This window comes from Juglans regia, chromosome 9 (genome assembly GCF_001411555.2).
Source record: "Juglans regia cultivar Chandler chromosome 9, Walnut 2.0, whole genome shotgun sequence".
NCBI lineage: Eukaryota > Viridiplantae > Streptophyta > Magnoliopsida > Fagales > Juglandaceae > Juglans > Juglans regia.
Window position 1 is genome coordinate 19,040,020 of NC_049909.1, and position 20,861 is coordinate 19,060,880.

General features: G+C 34.2%; 2 protein-coding genes across 4 annotated transcripts; one reads left to right on the forward strand and one right to left on the reverse strand.

The window, feature by feature from the left end:
* The first annotated feature begins 1,052 nt into the window (after positions 1-1,052).
* On the forward strand, positions 1,053-8,429 carry LOC108993803 (long chain acyl-CoA synthetase 4-like). Of its 2 annotated transcripts, XM_018968837.2 has the most exons (19): positions 1,054-1,379; positions 2,005-2,068; positions 2,184-2,273; positions 2,395-2,451; positions 2,680-2,728; positions 3,017-3,093; positions 3,316-3,355; positions 3,431-3,525; positions 3,862-4,029; positions 4,189-4,299; positions 4,371-4,458; positions 4,719-4,785; positions 5,504-5,579; positions 5,706-5,823; positions 6,193-6,438; positions 6,536-6,675; positions 7,265-7,447; positions 7,542-7,661; positions 8,191-8,429. In XM_018968837.2, exons 1-19 carry the CDS (start codon positions 1,228-1,230, stop codon positions 8,236-8,238), a joined length of 1,989 nt encoding a protein of 662 aa, XP_018824382.1. In that variant the 5' UTR covers positions 1,054-1,227; the 3' UTR covers positions 8,239-8,429. The 2 variants fall into 2 exon arrangements, with proteins under 2 accessions (XP_035550086.1, XP_018824382.1); XM_035694193.1 differs by lacking the exon at positions 8,191-8,429 and having other exon boundaries at positions 1,053-1,379; positions 7,265-7,446; positions 7,540-7,655.
* Positions 8,430-12,314: 3,885 nt separating this feature from the next.
* LOC108993802 (toll-like receptor 3) lies at positions 12,315-18,564 on the reverse strand. Of its 2 annotated transcripts, XM_018968836.2 has the most exons (7): positions 18,250-18,564; positions 17,308-17,462; positions 17,012-17,229; positions 14,627-15,242; positions 13,214-13,720; positions 12,985-13,132; positions 12,315-12,651 (listed from the first exon to the last, which is right to left on the reverse strand). In XM_018968836.2, exons 1-6 carry the CDS (start codon positions 18,417-18,419, stop codon positions 13,023-13,025), a joined length of 1,776 nt encoding a protein of 591 aa, XP_018824381.1. In that variant the 5' UTR covers positions 18,420-18,564; the 3' UTR covers positions 12,315-12,651; positions 12,985-13,022. The 2 variants fall into 2 exon arrangements, with proteins under 2 accessions (XP_018824381.1, XP_018824380.1); XM_018968835.2 differs by lacking the exon at positions 12,315-12,651 and having other exon boundaries at positions 12,664-13,132; positions 18,250-18,563.
* Positions 18,565-20,861: the final 2,297 nt, after the last annotated feature.

Sequence of the window (20,861 nt, forward strand, 5' to 3'; positions counted from 1 at the left end):
TTATATCTAATATTTGGTGTAACGTCGGAATTAATTGATGATAATGAAATATGGCATGTTGTTACACGTAGCAATTGATATCTATCGATTAGAAGTGTTTTGATGATGACTATTTTATGTCAACCCACCACACATCTCGTGCCCAACTTGCACTATTATTTATAGATTTGCTTTAGAGTTTCCACAATTTTTTTGTAAGACAAGTTGTTTGAATGAGTCCTAGCAGCGGCAACGTACGTGGAAGGAACCAACAATGACGTGTCAATCAATTGAAAAACCCTACCAGAATTAAGAAGATTTCAATCTTACGTACGAAAAGATGGTTTAACATTGTTAACCATCCAACCATATACAATATTTAATTCTCTGGTAAACACCATATCTATATATTTAATTAAAAACGATATTTGGAAATATTTTAAAAACACACGTCATCAAATGTTGAAGCATCATGCTCGTAATATTTAATTAAAACTAATATGATAAAATATTAATATTTTTATTTTATGTTTCCCGAGTATTACAGTCAAAATAATTATAAAAAAATTATTTTTATAATTTTATTTAAAACTCAATGATAAAACTAAGATTACTTTGAAAAAAATGATAATTATATAAAGAGAAATGATACTTGCAGTCGTGAGCGTGCAGTCGCTTTGAAAAAAGTGAATAAATAAGGGACCCACCTGAAAAAAAATTAATTTTTTAATAGTAGACCCCACTCTTTTTCAAAGCGACTGCACGGCGTTTGCGCATTCCACGACTGTATGTAGCATTACTCTTCTAGTAACACATCTCTTGGTAGATAGCCAACCCTATTCGATCAGGAATCAAAATAAGATTGGATCAGACGGCGAGGAGAAATTATTGAGAACGAATCAAGATTTTCCAATCTGTCAAGATTTGAAATTCAACACTGCGGTTGACCAAACCCAACCCATCCCCGCAATCTCACCGGACTCTCTCTCTCTCTCTCTCATATAGAGTCGAGAAAATAAAATTAAAGAAGAATAAAGAAGTCATATTTACCAATTTTGCCACTCCGGTCACAAACAGAAACAGCCACCTCGCTCTTTTACTATTGCGCTGCCTCTCTACGTGAGTGCGTGTTTATATATATATATATATATATGAATAGATAGCTAGGACATACATGCACATTCCTTAGAGATACAGAGGGTGGAGCGATCGATTTGTTGCTTCGAAGGGAGAGCGAGAGAGTCGAGAATGGCGCAGAATAGGTTTATAGTTGAGGTTGAGAAGGCCAAGGAGGCCAAGGATGGGAGGCCATCGATGGGAACGGTTTACCGCAGCGTTTTTGCCAAGGATGGATTCCCGCCTCCTATTGAAGGAATGCATAGTTGCTGGGATGTGTTCCGGTACTTATTCATTTAGAATTTTGTTTGGTTGCTGAGAAAAAAAAAAAGGTCCCGGGAAAAGAAATGGAGAAGACTTTTTTTTCTATATTTTGCTTTTTATGATTTCAAAGTAAGAAAGAAAGAAAAGCTGACTGCATGTGTTTGTTATGTTTGGATTTTAGCGAGGACGAATCTAAAAATAAACAACTTGCTTAAAATTTGTTCTTGAGGATTTCAAGTGCATAGATGACGAATTTTATTATTTTTGTGACGGTGGAATTAAGGATTTCAGTGACTTTATGTTGTAACCGAACCGGATCATGCTGCTAGATTTTATTTATAAGAGATTTTTTAAGAACCATGCTAAAATGAGTTTCTTTTTTATTTTTATTTTTCGTGCATGTGATTTAGCTTTGTGATTATTTTGTCCAAAGTTCTTTATTTTAATGAATAAATATAGTTCTCGGTTTTGCTTCTTTCAAAATCTTGCTTAACTGTGCCTGTTTATTGTCTTAGAACTTACTTTTTTTATTCCGCTTTACCATAAGATACTACAACTGTTTTTAATGATGAAAAATGGATAGAGTGATGAATTTATCTTTAGAGAAATGATTATTCCTCGAATCTTTTTGTGTACTTGTTACAGCATGACTGTCGAGAGATGTCCGGATAATCCGATGCTTGGTCGTCGTGAGATTTTAAATGGGAAGGTAAATGAATCTCGGTACAGTTTGTGCCTCTGATTTTCTGTGGATTAACTTTGATGTTCTATAACTTGTTTTGACTTTGAACTAAATCTTCATATTGTGCTATATGCCTTTGCAGCCTGGTAAATACGTGTGGCAAACTTATAAAGAAGTATATGAATTGGTAATTAAAGTGGGAAATGCTATGCGAAGTTGTGGTTTTGGGGAAGTAAGTCTGTATTCTATTATCTATTATACGAAAGATGCTTTTCCACCCAATACTTGCTTGAAATATCATCATAAGCAATTTTTGTGTCCGACGCTTACCTTTATCTATTGCTGGATTGTAGGGAGCAAAATGTGGCATTTATGGTGTAAATTCTCCAGAATGGATTATAAGCATGGAGGTGCATCTATTTTTTCTTTGATTTTTCCCTGATGTCAGTAATGAAGAAGGTGTATCTTGTAATAATTACCAAAGTAAAATGGAAAAGCTTGGGGTGGAGTCCACTCTCCTATGTTTATGCAGATTAATGATGCTCTTTGCTGCTTAGTTGTCATGGTCTTTAGTTTCTCCTAGAAACAGTACGCTTTTTCTCTGAAAAATTTTGATTAACACTGAAAAACTAATGCAGGCCTGCAATGCTCATGGACTCTATTGTGTTCCTTTATATGATACTCTAGGTATGGCATATTCACTACAATAGCATGGTTCCTAGATTACTTATAATATATTGGTATTGTTTTTCGTTAACATCCAATTAATTAAAACCAAAATACAGACCCATCTACTCTCTTGGTACTGAGGTTTTTTATAGCTTGAAAATATGATATAGTCTCTTATATATAAGACGTTCAACTTTCTTTCCAAAACTCAACCATTTATATGCATTGACCTTAAACCTTAAATCTTAAGCATCTTGTGAAATGTAATGTTTATTGCTGTTTGATCTGTTCTGGTTCACTGGTTAGGTGCTGGTGCTGTCGAATTTGTTATACGCCATGCAGAGGTTTCAATTGCTTTTGCTGAAGAGACAAAAATCCCTGAGGTACAATTATTATGTGTTTACATTTGTGTTTCCATCTAAAGTGCAGTTGTGGGTGCCTTTTAGAAAGATACTGTCATAGTCACTCCACACTTGAGTGTTACTGGAAGAGGTCACCTTTCAGTCAATGAGTGCTATGAAAGAGAGAAGTTGTCGGCCTTCTGTTAGTTTTTACCATTTTCATGGGACGGTTCTTTCTTATTAGCTTTTGCTTTGCCCTTTCAGGTGTTGAAAACCTTGCCTAACACAACAGAGTTCCTCAAAAGTAAGTCAGACTTGTCTTTTGGATTCCTTTGTTTATGCATACACAGATAAGAAGTATACACATTTTATTTTGCAGCACTTGTGAGCTTCGGCAAGGTCAGCCCTGAACAAAGGGAGGAAGTTGAGAAGTTTGGGTTGACAATATATTCGTGGGATGAATTTTTGCAACTGGTAGGATATTTAATGCTTTTCTTTATAGTGTGTTATAAATCTGTTATCGTTTTGAATGTTGAAACAAGCAAAAGGGCACTTTTTCTTGAATCATGTTGAATATATTCCTTATATTATCATATACGTTAGAAAATATCCTAGGGCCGCTGGGGAAAATATGAATTTTTGGCATGTACTATGAATAGTTTGGTTATACATCTTTCTATATATTTTTGAAATGTGTCATGGTTTACTTTTTTTTCTAACAGTCATTCATGAACCAGCAGATAATTATACATGTTATTTGTTTATAGTTATTGGTTCTGATACAAGATTTTGTTTGCCTTGTATTCATAGGGTGATGGAAAACGGTTTGATCTTCCACTGAAGAAGAAAAGTGACGTGTGTACTATAATGTATACTAGTGGAACTACTGGTGATCCCAAGGGTGTAATGATATCCAATGATAGCATCATTGCTCTTTTAGCTGGGGTGAAGCGCCTACTCGAGAGTGTTAATGAACAAGTGATTTCCTATTCATTTTAACTTATTATTTATGGAAACATGAACCAGCCTCAATCCACTAAAAATGGAGAGTCTAATTCCATTTGTTCCTGACATAAGACACTGGCGCATATGGCCATTTAATTTAATTGATCTTTTTATTTTTGTTTCTTTTTATAGTTGCAAGTAAAGGACGTATATCTGTCATATCTTCCTCTTGCACATATCTTTGACCGGGTGATTGAGGAGCTATTTATTTTACATGGTGCCTCAATAGGGTTCTGGCGTGGGGTGAGTATGATTACAAATTTATCTCACCCAGTGAATGCTCAATATCATAACTGCTTATTTTATTTCTGCAGGATGTCAAACTTTTGATTGAGGACATTGGGGAGCTAAAACCAACTATTTTCTGTGCTGTCCCACGCGTGTTAGATAGAATATACTCTGGTAAACCTCCTTTTGGGGCTGAATATATATCGAGTTTTATTATTTGATATTTTCTTATGTGTTGAAACTAATCAGAAGAATATTGACATTTCAACAAGGAAAATGCCCTTCTGTCATGTGCCATCATTTTAGTGGGGCACTGAGTTGCCCTTTTTAACTTTTTATTTTTTATTTTCATGCCATTTTACTTTGAAATTAATGCACGAGAAATTTTTCATCTCCAACTGTTAATGAATAATACTCGACCTGCTTATTTTCAGGTTTAAATCAGAAGATTTCCTCGGGGAGCTTCTTGAAAAAGACGCTGTTCAATTTTGCATATTCACAGTGAGTTCTACCCAAAGTCTTTAATTTTCATGTGCAAAATAAGCAAATGTGAGGTCTTTGGAAGTGACTGTTTATTCAGATGTACATTAGGCTCCATTGCACCCTTCTTCAGTCCTTTCAGCACGGAGGACTTCTTTTCATCTACCGTTGAGATTACTTAAGATCAAGAAAAATATGGTACACCTGTGCAAAATATGGTACACCTGTGCTCTTGAATAGAAACAACAATTTTTGTAGTAAATCATGCTCAATCACACTTGGGCTCCCTTTTGAAGTATAATTGTAACATTAAGGCCGTTTGGTTATACAGTTCAGATGAGATGATATGAGATATTTTGAATAATAGTGAAATTTTTTAGTTAAAATGAGATGAAATAGTTTGTAAAAAAAAATGTGTTTGGATAGTGAAATGAGATGAGATAGTTTTTAATTTTTTGGATTTGAAAAAGGTGTAGGTCCCACTGTTGATTAGAGAGCCGAAAAGTGCACTGTTATGCACTGTTTATGCACTGTTCACATACTGTTTATACACTGTTCACTGTCAGTTTTCACTCTTCATGGTATAAATTCACAATTGATGCTGAGATTCTTCACCAATGCCATCACCTTGTGTATCTGACTTTAAGACTTTGTCGAGCTTGGCTTTGTATTTAATGTTGTTAATTTCCATTGTCTCGTAACCTGATCATAACCCTTTTCTATTGTTTGACTGCTGTAGCAAGTTTCATAACATGAAGAATGGGAGTAAACATGATCAGGCATCTCCAATTTGTGACAAAATTGTCTTTAGTCAGGTTATGCAAATGCACATTCTATGCATTCTCCTCTCCCCCAGTGCCCCATCCAGACGTTTTTAACACCGACTGTACCTACATCCTGGTTACTTTCTGAATCTCATTGGGTTTTTTGTGCTTCCTCAGGTGAAGCAAGGTTTGGGGGGTAGGGTTCGCCTTATTCTGTCTGGAGCAGCACCTCTTGCCCCCCACGTAGAAACTTTCCTGCGAGTGGTGACATGTGCTCATGTTATACAAGGATATGGTATGCCAATCTTCACAAGTTAATTTTTACTAGATGCCTTATTTTCCTTGTGGGCTTGCATTGATGCCCATGTTGCTATTTCACGACGAGCATGGATAATTATGAGTCGGGCTACTCTGCCACCCAAAGTAGCCCGCTCAATTTGACCGCTTGGCCAAATTCACTATTTTATTTTTTTTCAATTTTTTTATTCATATTTTTTTTTTTTATCATTTTAAAACATTTTTAAAAAATATAAAAAAAATATCAATACACTAATAATCACTCCTTTAACTATTAAGTAAAAAAAAAATTAAAATACATAAGGTGTCAAAATGAGTTGGCAAAGTAGCATTTTTCTAATTATATTCTGTATCAATACTAATGTAGGTCTGACAGAAACTTGTGCGGGGACATTTGTCTCACTGCCCAATGAACTGCCAATGCTTGGTACAGTAGGCCCTCCTGTACCCAATGTGGATGTGTGCCTAGAGTCTGTTCCTGAAATGGGATATGATGCCCTTTCGAATACACCACGAGGAGAAGTATGTGTAAGAGGAAAAACATTGTTTTCAGGGTACTACAAGCGTGAGGACCTCACCAAGGAGGTCATGGTTGATGGGTGGTTCCATACAGGTTTTCCCATCTCATGCTTTCCTTTTAGATTTAACTTTTATTGTCACTTTTCATTAACTTTTAGATTTAGCCTTGCTGATGATGATCTTGGCCTCAGGTGATATTGGTGAGTGGCAACCAGATGGAAGCTTGAAAATCATTGACCGCAAGAAGAATATATTTAAGCTTTCTCAAGGAGAATATGTTGCTGTCGAAAACTTGGAGAACATATATGGTCTTGTTACTGCTATTGATTCGGTAGGCCTTTGAGCAAACAAACTGGGTCTCGTTTTGCAGGATGCATACCCTTCTGTTTTCCTTTGCTTTGGTTGCTTGTATGTAACGTGGATACTTCTACGCATGCTGTGACAGCATCATTATTGCTGTGGTACCTATAAAAAAAAAAAAAAAAGACATCATTATTGCTGTGGCCATTCCACACCTGCACAAAAATTGTTCTAATTACGAAGAACTTGAAGTTTAGTAGTTTAGTTCACAAATATGATGCTGAGTTTTACTTATGATGACCGTATTCTATTCATGCAACATTGAACCACATCAGACATAGATGTCTACCTACTAGATCTCTCTCTTTTTACCTGCACAGGAGTATGGTATGATACTTGCTGGCTCCCTATGGTCACCTCTTCTGATGGAGACAATTCAGAAGAAGTGATAATCATTCTTGTAGCAACTTAGTTGTATGGTTATTCTTTCCTCATGAAGGATATATGATTTCAAAGTTTAAGTAAAACTGCACATTGAATGGTTCAGTTTATTATCCAGCTTTGATCTGCCTAGTGAAATCTATCTTAGTTTGACACTGTTATTACCCTTCCAATTTTAGATATGGGTCTACGGAAACAGCTTCGAGTCCTCCCTTGTGGCTGTTGTGAACCCTGGCAAGGAAGCACTCGAACGATGGGCCAAAGAAAATGGCATCACTGGGGATTTCAATTCTGTCTGTGAAAATCCCGCGGCAAAAGAATACATTCTTGGGGAGCTCACGAAGATTGCTAAAGAAAAAAAGGTTTGCTGCTTACTTTCTTTGACATTCGTCCAATGAGTAAACTTCTGACTTGCAATGACTAAGCTCTTTCTGATCTTAACTTCTGCTCTTCCAGTTGAAAGGTTTTGAGGTTATTAGAGCTGTTCACCTTGATCCTGAACCATTTGACATGGAACGGGACCTTATAACTCCAACCTATAAGAAGAAGAGGCCTCAGTTGCAGAAATATTATCAGGTCTCCTCTCTCTCTCTCTCTCTCCCAAAATACATCTCACTTTAGGAATGATTTTTGAACCAGCAAAAATTCCCATTATCATGATCTATTTTACATCGAGCAGCAAAAGAATGATTTATCTTATGTATTGACACAATTAAAAGTATTAGACACAGGCTGTGGTATAGGTCTATCCCAGATGCAGCCCTTCCTATGCAGTAAATCCATTAAACCAGGTATTGATGTGTTGATGACACAGCTATCTGTATGTCCTATGGCTTTACAAGGGGAAGGATGAAATTGCTGTCATTGCCACATTGACTGTTCAACTGGAAAATCGGAAGTTCGGCACATGTATGATAGCTATTAATCAATCAGCAAGTCAGCATGATGCCATCTAGAAACCAAATATTAGGAGTGCTATTCATTTTGTTCCACTTTGATCGTGGCCTTTGGACTTTAGACTTCACATTATACCCAGAGTCTTGGCTGTACTAAAGAAAAAGATCCTTTGTTATGAAATTACTGACGTGATCTCTTCATTGCACAGAATGCCATCGACAACATGTACAAGAGCGCAAACAAGCCCCGAGCGTGAAGGGAATTTTACTTCTGGAGCCAGAATTTATTTTCTCCCATTTAGCAATAGCAATGCATTGTCCAGTTATTTTATTCTTGTGACTCTGTATAGCTCTTTTCCATAAACCAGCTGATGACTCTAAATTAAAATGTGTAACCATAGGGAAAAGACAAACATGCTCTAAAAATGAATTTAATGTTCTCAATTAATCTGTCCATTAAAGCTTCTTAGTATTCTTACAGTTGTCGCCTCGATACATCAAAGTTATAGCCGAAATATGAACGGTTAGATACCATGAAACATGTGAGGAGAATTTTGTGCAAGGTACATGGGCAACGGTTCTATGATCATGTTGTTCAAGCTTGTGTCCTCTTTTCATGTACTGCTAGGAGGTATTCAAGACAGGCGAGGAATCTCAGAAAGTATCTCATTGAATTTAACAAAAAATAAATAATAAAAAAATAGAAAAAAAAAGGGGGTTATGGGTCTAAGAAACTGGTCTTCACCAATCTTTACAAGCCTTTGATCAAATCAAGGGATAAGTTATTTTGATTGATCTGTCAGAGATTGCAGCAAGCTTAATATGTTAGTGTTCTAAACTGACTGACGAAGAGATTTTACTTTTACTTTCTTTCTGCCGGAGGAAAGGAAACTGTGTTCTGTTAAAGGGCTGTATAACTCGGGTTTCCATTTTTGCATGCCGTTTTTGTTTTTGTATGAACAGAAAAGGTTAAGTTGCGGCTATGCTTTATTGCAAGGCACTTTGGATGTTAGAATCTTGAGTTTTGTTACTCATAATCTCTACATATTACACACTATTTTCTTTTTATTAAATTAATTGAATTTTTTTACTCATCATCCATATATTACATATTTGATAAGAAAAAAAATATATAATATGTGATGTGTAAAAATGATGGATAGAATTTATCTATAATCTTAGATCACTTTCCTGCTGCTTCGAGAGAGAGAACAAAAATATCACTCTCCTTGCTCTTCACTGAAGGGACCTGACGGATGGCTTTGAGATATATCCAAACGACAAAAAACCCTGCTACCGTTTAGATGACAAATGACTGGGCTATAAATGACGTTTTTCTGCCTTTTTCATTGAACTATGTAGCAGATTATTTGTAATAGATGAATGAGATAAAAGATGAATGAGATTGAATACTGAAGAAAAATGAGAAATTGTGTATTGATAGAGATGAAAAGGCCTTCTTCGAGGGAGGCTCCTCCAATGTCTGAATAGAGAATATTCTTGATTGTTTTTGCATAACTAACTCTGTCATAGTGATAGACCTAAATAGTACTGAAAGCAGGAAATTACTAAACTGACCTTAACATATAATGGGCTGTATCTATTACATGAAACATCAAATAAAAACAATGACGAAGGCCCAGTCGGTGAAGCTCCCAGCCACGTTCCTTGTCACTTGAAGCCCGATACTCTTCTTTCATCGGCCCATGAAGCCCATAACATTACTTGAACATTCTAGGGCTTGGTCGAATTATTCTTCCCCAATTTCTCTCAAGACTTCATCACTTCGTACGCCCCTTCGCACCCGACGCTTCTCCTCTTCACCTCACTGTCCCTTAGCCGTCGTGTAACAAACTACGACTACCCACTACTAAGATATTGGTGCTCTCTGTCCTTCTACTGGACAATATGATCAGCGACGTTCAAATTATAAAATTATCGGCAGAAAATTTTGTGGAATTTAGACGACGAGAAGGAATGGGGGAAAGAAAAATGTTATTATTTTGAATAATAGTGAGATTTTTTGAGTGATATAATTTGTAAAAATTTATATATTTGGATAATGAGATGTAATAAGATAGTTTTGACTTTTTGAGATTTGTTAAACGAAAATACTAAAAGTCTAAAACCATAATTAAGTATTTCCAACTTGGATCCCGACTGGTTTTTTTTTTTTCTTACTTAATGATTAAGTAAGTATTTTTTTTATTGATATTGTGAATTTAAAAAAAAATTAAGAATAATAAACAAAATGCATGAAAAAAAGCAAAAGAAAACAAAAGGATACACACTAGGCGGGATCCCGAATTATTCCAAAAAAATAATTTCTCTTTTTTAAAAGATATTATTCTTAAAGATATTATTGTCCTAAAAAATAATTTAAATCTCAAAATATATTAGAAAGTTGATGGTTGAAATTTATAATTTCTTTTTTTAAAAGATATTTTTATCTATTTATTTTTCTATATATAAGAAATTAGTAATTTTTTATTCTAATTATAAATTACAATAATTTTGATTATTGTAATAAATAGGTATATGAATTATGTTGTAGATTTGTTTTAAATAATTTATTAATTTCGAATTTTCTAATAAAATCTTAAGATATTCAATACTCACAAAATTATCAATTTCTTTGTGAAAATATATTATTCTAATACTAACTGTGTAAGATTCTTTTTACTATTTATGCAAGAAAATAATGAGATGAGTTTGAAAATTTAGAGATAAAATAAATATGTGAAATTAACCGTTTGGATAGATAAAACTATCTCATCTGTACAGACTAGATCAGATGAAAACCGAGCCTTAATCTCACCGACAGTTGGGTCCGATTGATCTGAAAATTTCTTTTTATTATTATTATTATGCTTAATGATTTAAAATTTTTTTTTAATAATATTGTGAATTTTTTTTTTTAAAATATTTAAGGATATAAAAAAAAAATTGAATGAAAATTTTTTTTACCCTTATCAGTGGGTGTAGCACTGCTCATGGGGGGTAAGAGAAATTCATGGGAAGCGAACCACAGAAAATTTGGGCTCTGCTGTTGGACACAACAGAAATAATAATTTAGCAACCGACGGTGCAGTAAAACTAATACCCCCCCATTGCCGTTCAGCTATTTAGCTGCAGTAAAACTCGTGCCGTTCAAACGACTAAAAACGATTAGTTAAAAGTTAAATTTTTATATTAAACTATAAAATATATCACATTAAAATAGCTATATTTCAAATATAACTACAGTAATTTTTAAAAATTATTTTCAAATTTAAAAGACACTGTTTATTCATCAAATCTATTTTATATCATTTGTTTCTCTCTTGAGGTCTCAATCAATGTCTTTTTAATTTCTATTTTTAATCTATAATTTAATTAGAATATGATTACTAATTAATATATAATATTATGAATAGTAAAATATGATAAAATAAAATAAATTAATAATTAAAAAAATTAAATATTTTTGAAACTATTAATTATTTATTACTATATAATAAATAAATATATAATCTAATGTGGAGATTTAGGGCTCGTTTGTTTTCAGAGATGAGTTGAGATTAAAGTTAAAAAGTTGAATAAAATATTGTTAGAATATATTTTTAATATTATTGTTGTTTTAGGATTTGAAAAAGTTGAATTGTTTATTTTATTTTGTGTGGGGATTTGGGAAAGTTGTAATGATGAGGTGAGATGAGATGAGATGTTTTTGAAAAACAAACAAGGCCTTAATGTGGATAATTAAAATCAAATTCATCTTATATTATTATATAATAAAAAAATAGCTATTCCAATATGGAGATTTATGTGAATAGAATAGCTAAAAGTTAAATTTCTCTTACATTCATAAAAAATATCCTTTAACTTTAACTAATTCAATGAGAGTGTTCTAAGAACATTTAACTAACAGATGCAAGTCAAAACTCGAGGCTTTTTAACATGACCGACACAATCTTTTTGCTTAGATTTTGACAAAGAGTACTATTTGAGAATGAATCGTATTATTCAGAAGTTTTACATTCTGCATATCACTTAAAAATATATAACTCTATATTTTTATCTTCAAATCATATATTTTTAAGTAGTAGTGTGCAAAGTATAGAACTTATGTTTAAAATTTTTCATTTTTCATTTGACAATAGACAATATTTGATAGATAAAGTTTCGTTTAGAACTAAAATACTCTCAATACATCTCATCTTATCATTATAATTTTTTCAAATTTCATACAACATATAATAAACAATTAAATTTTTTCAAATCTCAAAATAATAATAATATTAAAAAATAATATTCTAATAATATTTTATTTAACTCATTTAAAATTATCTCATCTCATTTTATCTCATTATCCAAACCAGCTATTAACATCTCACTTATTATATATCAGTACACAAAGTACCAAAAAAAAAAAAGGCATCCTACTTGAAAACTGGAAAACCTATTTTCCACAAGCAAAATTTGGGAAGAAAAAAACATGCTACCTCTTTTCTTTGTTTTCACCCTTTGAATCAAAACTTAGAAAGCTGACTGATCCAATAGATTGATTTGATCGTCTCTCTAATTGAAGATCGACATAAAACGCCAATTTCCAGAGTCTGGCGTCGCGTAGCATCCAAAGTTCCAAACTGCTCTTTAGCATCACTTTCAAATCCACTATCCTCGATCACCTAAATGGAAATAAAACGTTTGGACTTTTTTTTTTGTTAAAGCCATTACTCTAATCCACCTCGAGTAACAGATAGAGTCAATATTGAAAAAAACCAAAAAAACAAAAACAAAAACATAAAAACATAAAAAAAAAAAACCAAAAAAAGGTTACGATTACATGGAGGTGGAGAATGATAAACACAACTCTTTACGCAACTTTTTTCCCAACTATGTTTTAAATTAATGGTATTTTTGTAAAATAATATTAAAGTATCATCATTTTACCAAAATATCCACATTTTAAAACACGGTTATAAAAATTGTTGTGCAAAGGATTGTGTGTCCATCTTTACCGGCAATATGGAAAAGCAGTTTTAAGGGTCATCCCCGGTTAGTTCAGTTCCATCTGGGACGTATTAATGCCTCTATCAAGGGGAGATGCGTGAATTGAAGAATACTGCAGTTCAAGTAGCTCCTGTTTGCTATACTTCAATCTTTGATCTGTTTCGAAACAATCGAAAATGAAAATTAGGGAGGGTTATAAGATGCTGCAGCTGGGAAATTATTAATTAGAAGTCTTACCTACAAAACATGGAGAAATGTGTATATTCCCCAGCTTCTTGTTCACTAGCAAGGTCCTTGAAGTTGATCGCGATGGAGATGGACGGCTAGAGCCAATATTGTCTGCTGGTAAGATGTGTACAAGTTCATGCCTGACTTCGATTTGAGGATGGTTTTTACTGAATGACAAAATGGCATCCTCAGTCAAGAGCCAACAACCCCTCAGATCCAACATTTTTAGAGTCCGTGAGGGAATGAATGAAGCAAGCCCAAAATTTGTCAACACACTATCACGAATGCTGAGATTTGTCAGCTTTGGGAGAGATGATAAGTAGTGCAGGGATAGATCTGTAAGGGAAGTACTTCTGAGAGAGAGATTTCTCAACTCTTGGAAGCTTGATAAAGGTTTTAGAGCATCATCCTGGACACGAGTCTGCTCCAAATTCAGCATTTCCAAATGACTGAGACTTTCTAGGGCTTGCAGCGAGAGAACTGAGCGTGGCTCAGCACCTGCCCGGTGGATGAATCCTAATAGTACAGAGAAATTTTACCCAGTTACCGATATAGATATCAATGATAGATAAGAAGAACACAAGAAAGAACTTTACTGGCATTACAGGAAACAGTTATGAATGTACATGAATACAAAAATTAGTAATTCAAACACAACTGAAAGTTATTGAGAACTTAATTGGGACCTCCTATAAGTCTTCCAGCCAACAAAAGGAATCCCTTAAGTCATTGACTGACCCAAAAAAAAGATAGTTCGAAAATTGCAGCAGGTAGATCAGAAGGGAGCTAGTCTGCTAGCTGAGGGAGCGTCATAGTAGATTAGTAGTAAATAGTAGTAGCTATTATTATGATTATTATTATAAATAATATTGCCTTCAAAATTGTCTATCTATCAAGGAGTTGGTAAAGAAACAAAGCAAGCTTTAGTAAGTTTTAATAGGGGCAGGAATCAGCAACTGCCATATTACGAGCATTCTGTTCTTTCCCATCTCAGACCCTGATTCGGAAAGCAGGGGTGCCATAGAGAGGGGGGTTGTTTGCTTGTACACAAGGCTAATTATTCAGCAATCAGTTGAAGGGACACCAATGAAATCTTCATATAATACTGTGTGTCATGCGATTTTATGAAAAAAAACTATCTGAGAAAGGAACACAATGTCATAAAGGTCATCATCATGATGTAAGGGCATTAAAATTTTTTGACAAGAAGCGGGCCAAAAACTCCTGCTGAGATCTTAAAAGTCAAAATATTTTCCACAGCCGTAGCTCATACCAGTGGAATATTAGCCAGAACATAACCCAATCAATTATTTCAGGCCCTCACCTCCTTTCAGTCACCACATACTAACATCTGTAACTCAAAAGTTAATGAATGAAGCTTTTTTCCATCTATAAGCAGAAAGAGCATTTGATAATTCATACCTTTAACATTGGTATTGCTTAAGTCGACAACCTTCATTAATGGCATATTGCTGATATATAAGACTGCGACGTCATCAATAAGTGTGGAAGACAATGATAGAACTTCAAGATTGGGAACATGCCCAACTAAAATCTCAACTCCAGCGGAGGTGAGTCTGGTGTTGCTGAGATTTAGATTTTTCAAATCCACTCCTATACATGCAATGTGCTTGACTAAATCATCTCCAATCATGACGAAGCTGAGATCCAAATGTTTCAGTGCTTTCATGGAAGGTAAGAAGCAGAATTTTTGAAGGGAAGACTTGGATAAATCCAAAAAGGACAGGAAACTTGTTTCAACATATATAAAAGCCTCAGCCTCAGCCTCACCAATGAATGTAGCTCCAGAGAAAATAAGCTTGCTTAAAGGAGCTTTACCTCCATCCCCTTCAAGTATAGAGTTAATGGTACAGTTACTCATGTTTAGGCATTCAAGTGACGACAAATTTGGAAATTTCGTGACGTTGGTCCAAGCTATATTAAGGAAGCTCAGTTTGGAGAACTTTTGAAAAACAGCTGCACCTTTGTTAGACACCTTGCTTCCCCAAAGGTCAAGGTACTGTAATTTTGTAAGAGCCTAAAAAAATAATAATAATAAAATCATCAGATTGTGCTCTTACAAATAATTTGAGAAATTCTCAGAATTTACAAAAAGGAATGGATTCAAAATTGATGGGATCGAACTTCCCTTCAATGTAAATTTTTATTATTTAGTTTAGTATACTTTAAAAAAAAGAAACTAGAAAGAAATTAAGAAATTACAATTAGGGGTGTAAGTTAACCAGTCCGGACTGGACCGATAACACTAATGGTCGGGTCTCGGCCCATTAGTTTGCAAAAGTTTGGTTTTCGGTCCAATCCTAGGTTATGATTTTTTTGGACCGGACTGGACCAGACCGACCGAAATACATATACATATATTTTTAATCATTTTTTATATAATATTTTATATAGTAGTTGTATAAATTAATTATGTAATTTTCATCTAAACTATGATCATTGACCATATATGCTAAATATAATATTAAATATTAACCAATATGCTATTAACAATTAACTAATAAATCCTATGATAAATCATAATATTATATGCAATGATACATACTCTAGTTACCTAGTATCTGCACCTAATTAAAATAGTTAGGTACATTTTTTGTAAGATACCTAAGTTACAAGTATGAAATATCCATGGACCAATTATTCATTAACCATATAAAATATTAAAATTTTAATATAGGCCATTATGTATTAACTATCATAATTCATACACATACTATTGAGTATTGAGTACAAAGTTAGTAACATCATTAATATAATTATAACTAATGAATTTATTAATGAGTTAATTAGATAATCCACATTAAAGAGTTCACTTAATTTTAATTTTATTATTGTATATAATTTTTATCATTTAATACATTTTCTAAGAAAGTAAAATGGAAGAAAAATGTTGGGCTTTTTTGTATGTTGGCCCATTTTGCACTGGCCCGGACCGAATTGGACTGATAGATAATGGTCCGGTCCGGTCTCGGGGTGGAAAATGGGTGGATCAAAATTTTCGGCCTGGTCCAAAAATCCCCCCATGGACGGACTGGACCGGACCGGACCGGACTGATTACACCCCTAATTACAATATTGTTGGAAGTGATAATGATGATAGTGGAAATGGTAATGGTGGTCGTGGTGGTAACAGCAGCATGAAGGTGGCCAAGAGCAATGTTGTTGATGGTAATGTGAAAGTAACAATGGTGTAAGGATGGGGTTGGCGGGGTGTGGAACAGGTGGTAGTGGTGACAGTAGTATGCAAGGTGGTGGTACGGAGACGGTGATGATGGTGGTTTAAGTGGCATTCACTTAAAATATGGAATTTATGAATTTTAAAATTGTGAGTGGAGGCAAAAGTAAGAAGCGATAATGGAATTTCAATAAACAACTTTCCAAAATATACACACTTGAACAAACCCAAATATTTCGCACCAATTTAAACCCAATAAAATGAGCATAACCAATGCTACTTTTATTCATTGCTAAATGGGGATGAGCAAATGATTAAGATGAAAATCAGTACGCTCATAAAATAATAATTTCAGACGATCTATTAAGTTTCACTCAGAAAAACTGGCACAGGGTCTTGAATCTTGATTTCAAAAATGCACTCTTTGTAGAAGAAAAATAGGAGGTTAAACCACCAAATTGACCACCCCCAATGGTATGGTGGAGGGATATGGAGCAAGCTCTGATTGTGGAGCAGTCATGGACCAGGAAGAAAAAAAAAACGAGAGAAGTACAATTATGTACCATGTAATTTATTAAAAACATCTCCACAATTGGAAGAAAATGAAGTACCTTGAGTGAACTCAGTGCCTGATCAGTGACAGGCAAACCCCCCAAGTCCAAGACAGACAAGTTTTTAAGCGAAGAGAGAAGGACAATTCCATTCGTGGTTACACCGGTTTCTGATGCATATAACTTTTCCAGTGATGAAATGGATATAAGATGCTGAATGCCCGCATCAGTAACCTTCAAGCATCTAGAAAGATCCAATTCCTTTAAACTCGTCATTCCTAAACCCAGAGAAAACATTTAGAAAATGTAAAAAATTGACTTTTTGAAGTCCTCCTAATTGTATGGTTTTATAATACCTGTCATAGCCCAAAGAGCTGAACTAGTGACTCTATGGCAATCTGAAACTTTCAAGGAGCGCAGGTTCCGAAACCCTCCCAAGTATGCCATCCATTCTGCGTCCACAGAGTTCTCACCTCTGAGATCAATCTCCTCCGCACTGTGTTTGAAAACTCTACGAGAGCAGAGCTAGCTTAGCAAAGACCATGATCACAAAAACAAGAAGAAGAAAAGGCAGCAGCAGCTAACATACAGAAACTAATTGACTCCAAGGGCAAAATACTAGGATTTAATGACACAAAAGGAAAACAAATTTGATATACTATAGGAACCTACACGTTTCTGAGTTTGCGACGCGAAATAGAATGATTGAATGAATTTAACCAAAATGGCTTAAAAACTTAAAAAAGAAAAATTCGTCGAATACTTGAGTTCACTCGACTTATATTATACGAAAGTTTCAGTCTGAAATTTTCCCCCACGGATTCTCAGCAACCAAATCGAGATAGTCATGCAAGCTGTAACTTATCACATCTAATAGAGACACTTCGCAACCACATTGATTTCTGATGCACGAAAAATCGAAACACGGGAGTCCCGCTCCTTAGGGCTGCTAAAAATGCTTAGTTAAACAAAATGAAGAAACGGTAAATCGAAAATATAGTTCTCTGACATGAACTGAGCCTAATAGTGTTAGTTGGCTGAATCAAGCTCAATTTTTCAATAAAACGATCTGTAAATGCAAGCAGCTGCAAATTTCACATATAATTAGAGGATTTATTTTTTAAAATATCATCCAAGTAAATAGAATTCGCAGAACTAATTATCTTCTGATAAACACACAAGAAAGTAAAAGCTGAAGCTTATCATTGATCAATTCGGTGCGATTAAAATATGTCCAAATTTCTTTTTATACTACGTTTTATGAGGAACCAAAGAGGGAATGATTTAATTAGACGTACTCGAGCAAAGAAGGGTAGAGAAGACGACGGGTGAGGAGGCGGCGGAGGAGAGCGTCGGCGAGCTGGGAGGGCAAGCGCTCGAGGCTCCGCCTCTGTCTCCGCCATTTCTCCACGCTCTCTCTGCTCTGGCACGCCGCTTCGATGCAAAGCCCGACCAACTCGCTCTCCATTATCTCTCTCCCTCGCTCGTTCGCAGCTTTTGATTCAGATTTAAATATATTAATCTTGATCTGTGGAAGGCGATTGTGTTTGCGTCTTTGACTAGCTTCTGCTGCTTCTCCGAATCACCAACGCCTTCAAGGGTGAAGAATTATTGTCGATGAAATATTCTTTATTGTTTGTGTTGGGCCTTGGCCGTAAAACGTCTCTTCAATTTTTATAAAAAGATTATATAAAATTAAATTCATAAATTTACCTAATTTAATTTAGTACGCTAGATGTAAAATTATTTTACTATAAAATATAAATCATGTCAATTTAAAATTTCTTTTTATGTAATTTCTTTTTTATAAATGCAGCACTTCTCAAATTTTTAATATATGCATTTAAGGAATAACATTTAGTACATCTATATGAAACTAACGAGAATTAGTTATCCAAATCAAATGAGATGAATTAAAAGTTAAAAATAAAATAAAATATTATTAAAATATAATTTTTATTTTAAGATTAAAAAAATTAAATTATTTATTATATTTTATTTAAAAATTTAGGCGTCAATTGACTGACACATGAAATATTTTGCATGTTACAATCGTCGGTTGACTGCCTTCAACACCTCTCTCTCATAAGGGTAGTGATAGGGTTACTATCTTATTATTACACATTTATTACTTATAATTCGTTATAAGTTTTTTATTTTTTTATCATTTTTTTAACATCCTTAACCATTAAGAAAAAATTAAAAATATATATAATTTTATTTATAATTACTTCCTTAACCATTAAGTAAAATAAAAAATTAAAAAAAAAATAAATAATAAATAAGTAGTAGAAAGATAGTAATCTTATCAATTTCCTCTCATAAACCATGCTCACTCATGTGACCAAGTGCCAAATTAAACATCGTTTTTTTTAGAGAAATGATACTTACAGTTGTGAGTGTGCAAGCGCCGTGCAGTCGTTTTGAAAAAAATAAATAAATATGGGACCCATATGAAAAGAAATTAATTTTTTAACAGTGGATCCCACTCTTTTTCAAAACAACTGCACGATATTTATGCATTCCACGACTGTATGTAATATTACTCTTTTTTTTATATATATAATGGAGGACGCACCTCTTGGTTTTATTGAAGCTCTCTTATGGGTGAGAAACCGTGGTAACAATGTAACAATGTGAGCAACCAACTACAACCCAGCTTTAACAGCAAAACAAACCATACCAAAGAATAAAATTCAACCAATTATATACAAAGCATTTCTAAAATATGGGAAGCCAAGCTTATCTGTCCGAATCAAGCCCCTGATCAAGAGAGGAGGAACAAGATTCATCTTAGTCCATGAACCTGCACATGATTTCCTTGCCTGAAAACATGACTAATTGAAAACATCTTGCTGCTCAATAAAACCATCAATTTCTCTCAATAATCTTAAAAAAAAACCAAATAGGACATTTAGCTCGTCGAAACCAATTAACCACAATTAAAGAATCCATGATCTCTATCTCTATTTTATCCAAACCGTATAAACAGATTGTTCTCACTCCAAGAAATAATGCCATGGACGCTACATAATTATTTGTGCCATGGTCAAGTGGAGAAGAGAAAGCAAAAACCATTTTGCACCTGCCTTCCTCAGGTTTCCTCTACTGCTTCCATCCACATTAAGCTTGAACCAACCATGTTTAGGTCGATGCCAATGAATAACATGCATCGGCCTCTGTCTTCTATGAACTCTCGGTATAATATGCAAGCCTTCTAATATCTTCTCATCTTGTATAGTTAAAGGCTTAATGGCACGCAGCTTCTCACTATAAGTCTAACAAGCCAGAATTCAATATTTCTCCAAGTCTCCTCCACGGATTCAGATGTTCCTTTCATTCTTACTTTGCAACGACATATCCAGAGAGCCCAAGTAATAATGGCTGGAATTATGCCAATAAGAAGCCCTTTTGTTGTCGCCAAATTAAACATCTTGTGAAGTCTGATCGACGCTAGAACGGATGTCCAGTACCTTCATATAGATCCCGTGTTTGTTTCATGAATCTCCACTATCATTAGTCGTTACTCTAAAGAAAAGCAGTTCCTCCATTTCGGATTACTTCCACTAATTCCCTACATTAGGCCATGTTGCCGATCAACCCCTCAACAAATATTATCATAAAAGATAAGATTAATATAATAAGTATTGATTTAACTGACTTTTCAATCTTAAATTTTAGTTAACGATATTATATTTATTATAGATTGTGATATTAAATATATAAATTTATTGAATGTAAATTATTATTTAATTTCATGAATCACTACTATAAGGAGATGTGATGGCTCAATGATAAGCATGCGGTGTCTCAATGAAAAAGAGATGAGTTTGAAACTTCATGGTTACCATTTGAAGATTAATTTTAACAAGCATGCATGAGATAGGCTTAGAGCCTTGCCAAGTCTAAA

Coding starts and splice junctions, on each gene's coding strand:
- LOC108993803 (XM_018968837.2), top strand. CDS start 1,228: ATGGCGCAGAATAGGTTTATAGTTGAGGTTGAGAAGGCCAAGGAGGCC. Junction 3,526..3,861: donor GGGATGAATTTTTGCAACTG/GTAGGATATTTA, acceptor TTGTATTCATAG/GGTGATGGAAAACGGTTTGA. Junction 5,580..5,705: donor ACAAAATTGTCTTTAGTCAG/GTTATGCAAATG, acceptor GTGCTTCCTCAG/GTGAAGCAAGGTTTGGGGGG.
- LOC108993802 (XM_018968836.2), bottom strand. CDS start 18,419: ATGGAGAGCGAGTTGGTCGGGCTTTGCATCGAAGCGGCGTGCCAGAGC. Junction 17,463..18,249: donor CTCTACCCTTCTTTGCTCGA/GTACGTCTAATT, acceptor CTGCTCTCGTAG/AGTTTTCAAACACAGTGCGG. Junction 13,721..14,626: donor AAGCAATACCAATGTTAAAG/GTATGAATTATC, acceptor CTGTACTATTAG/GATTCATCCACCGGGCAGGT.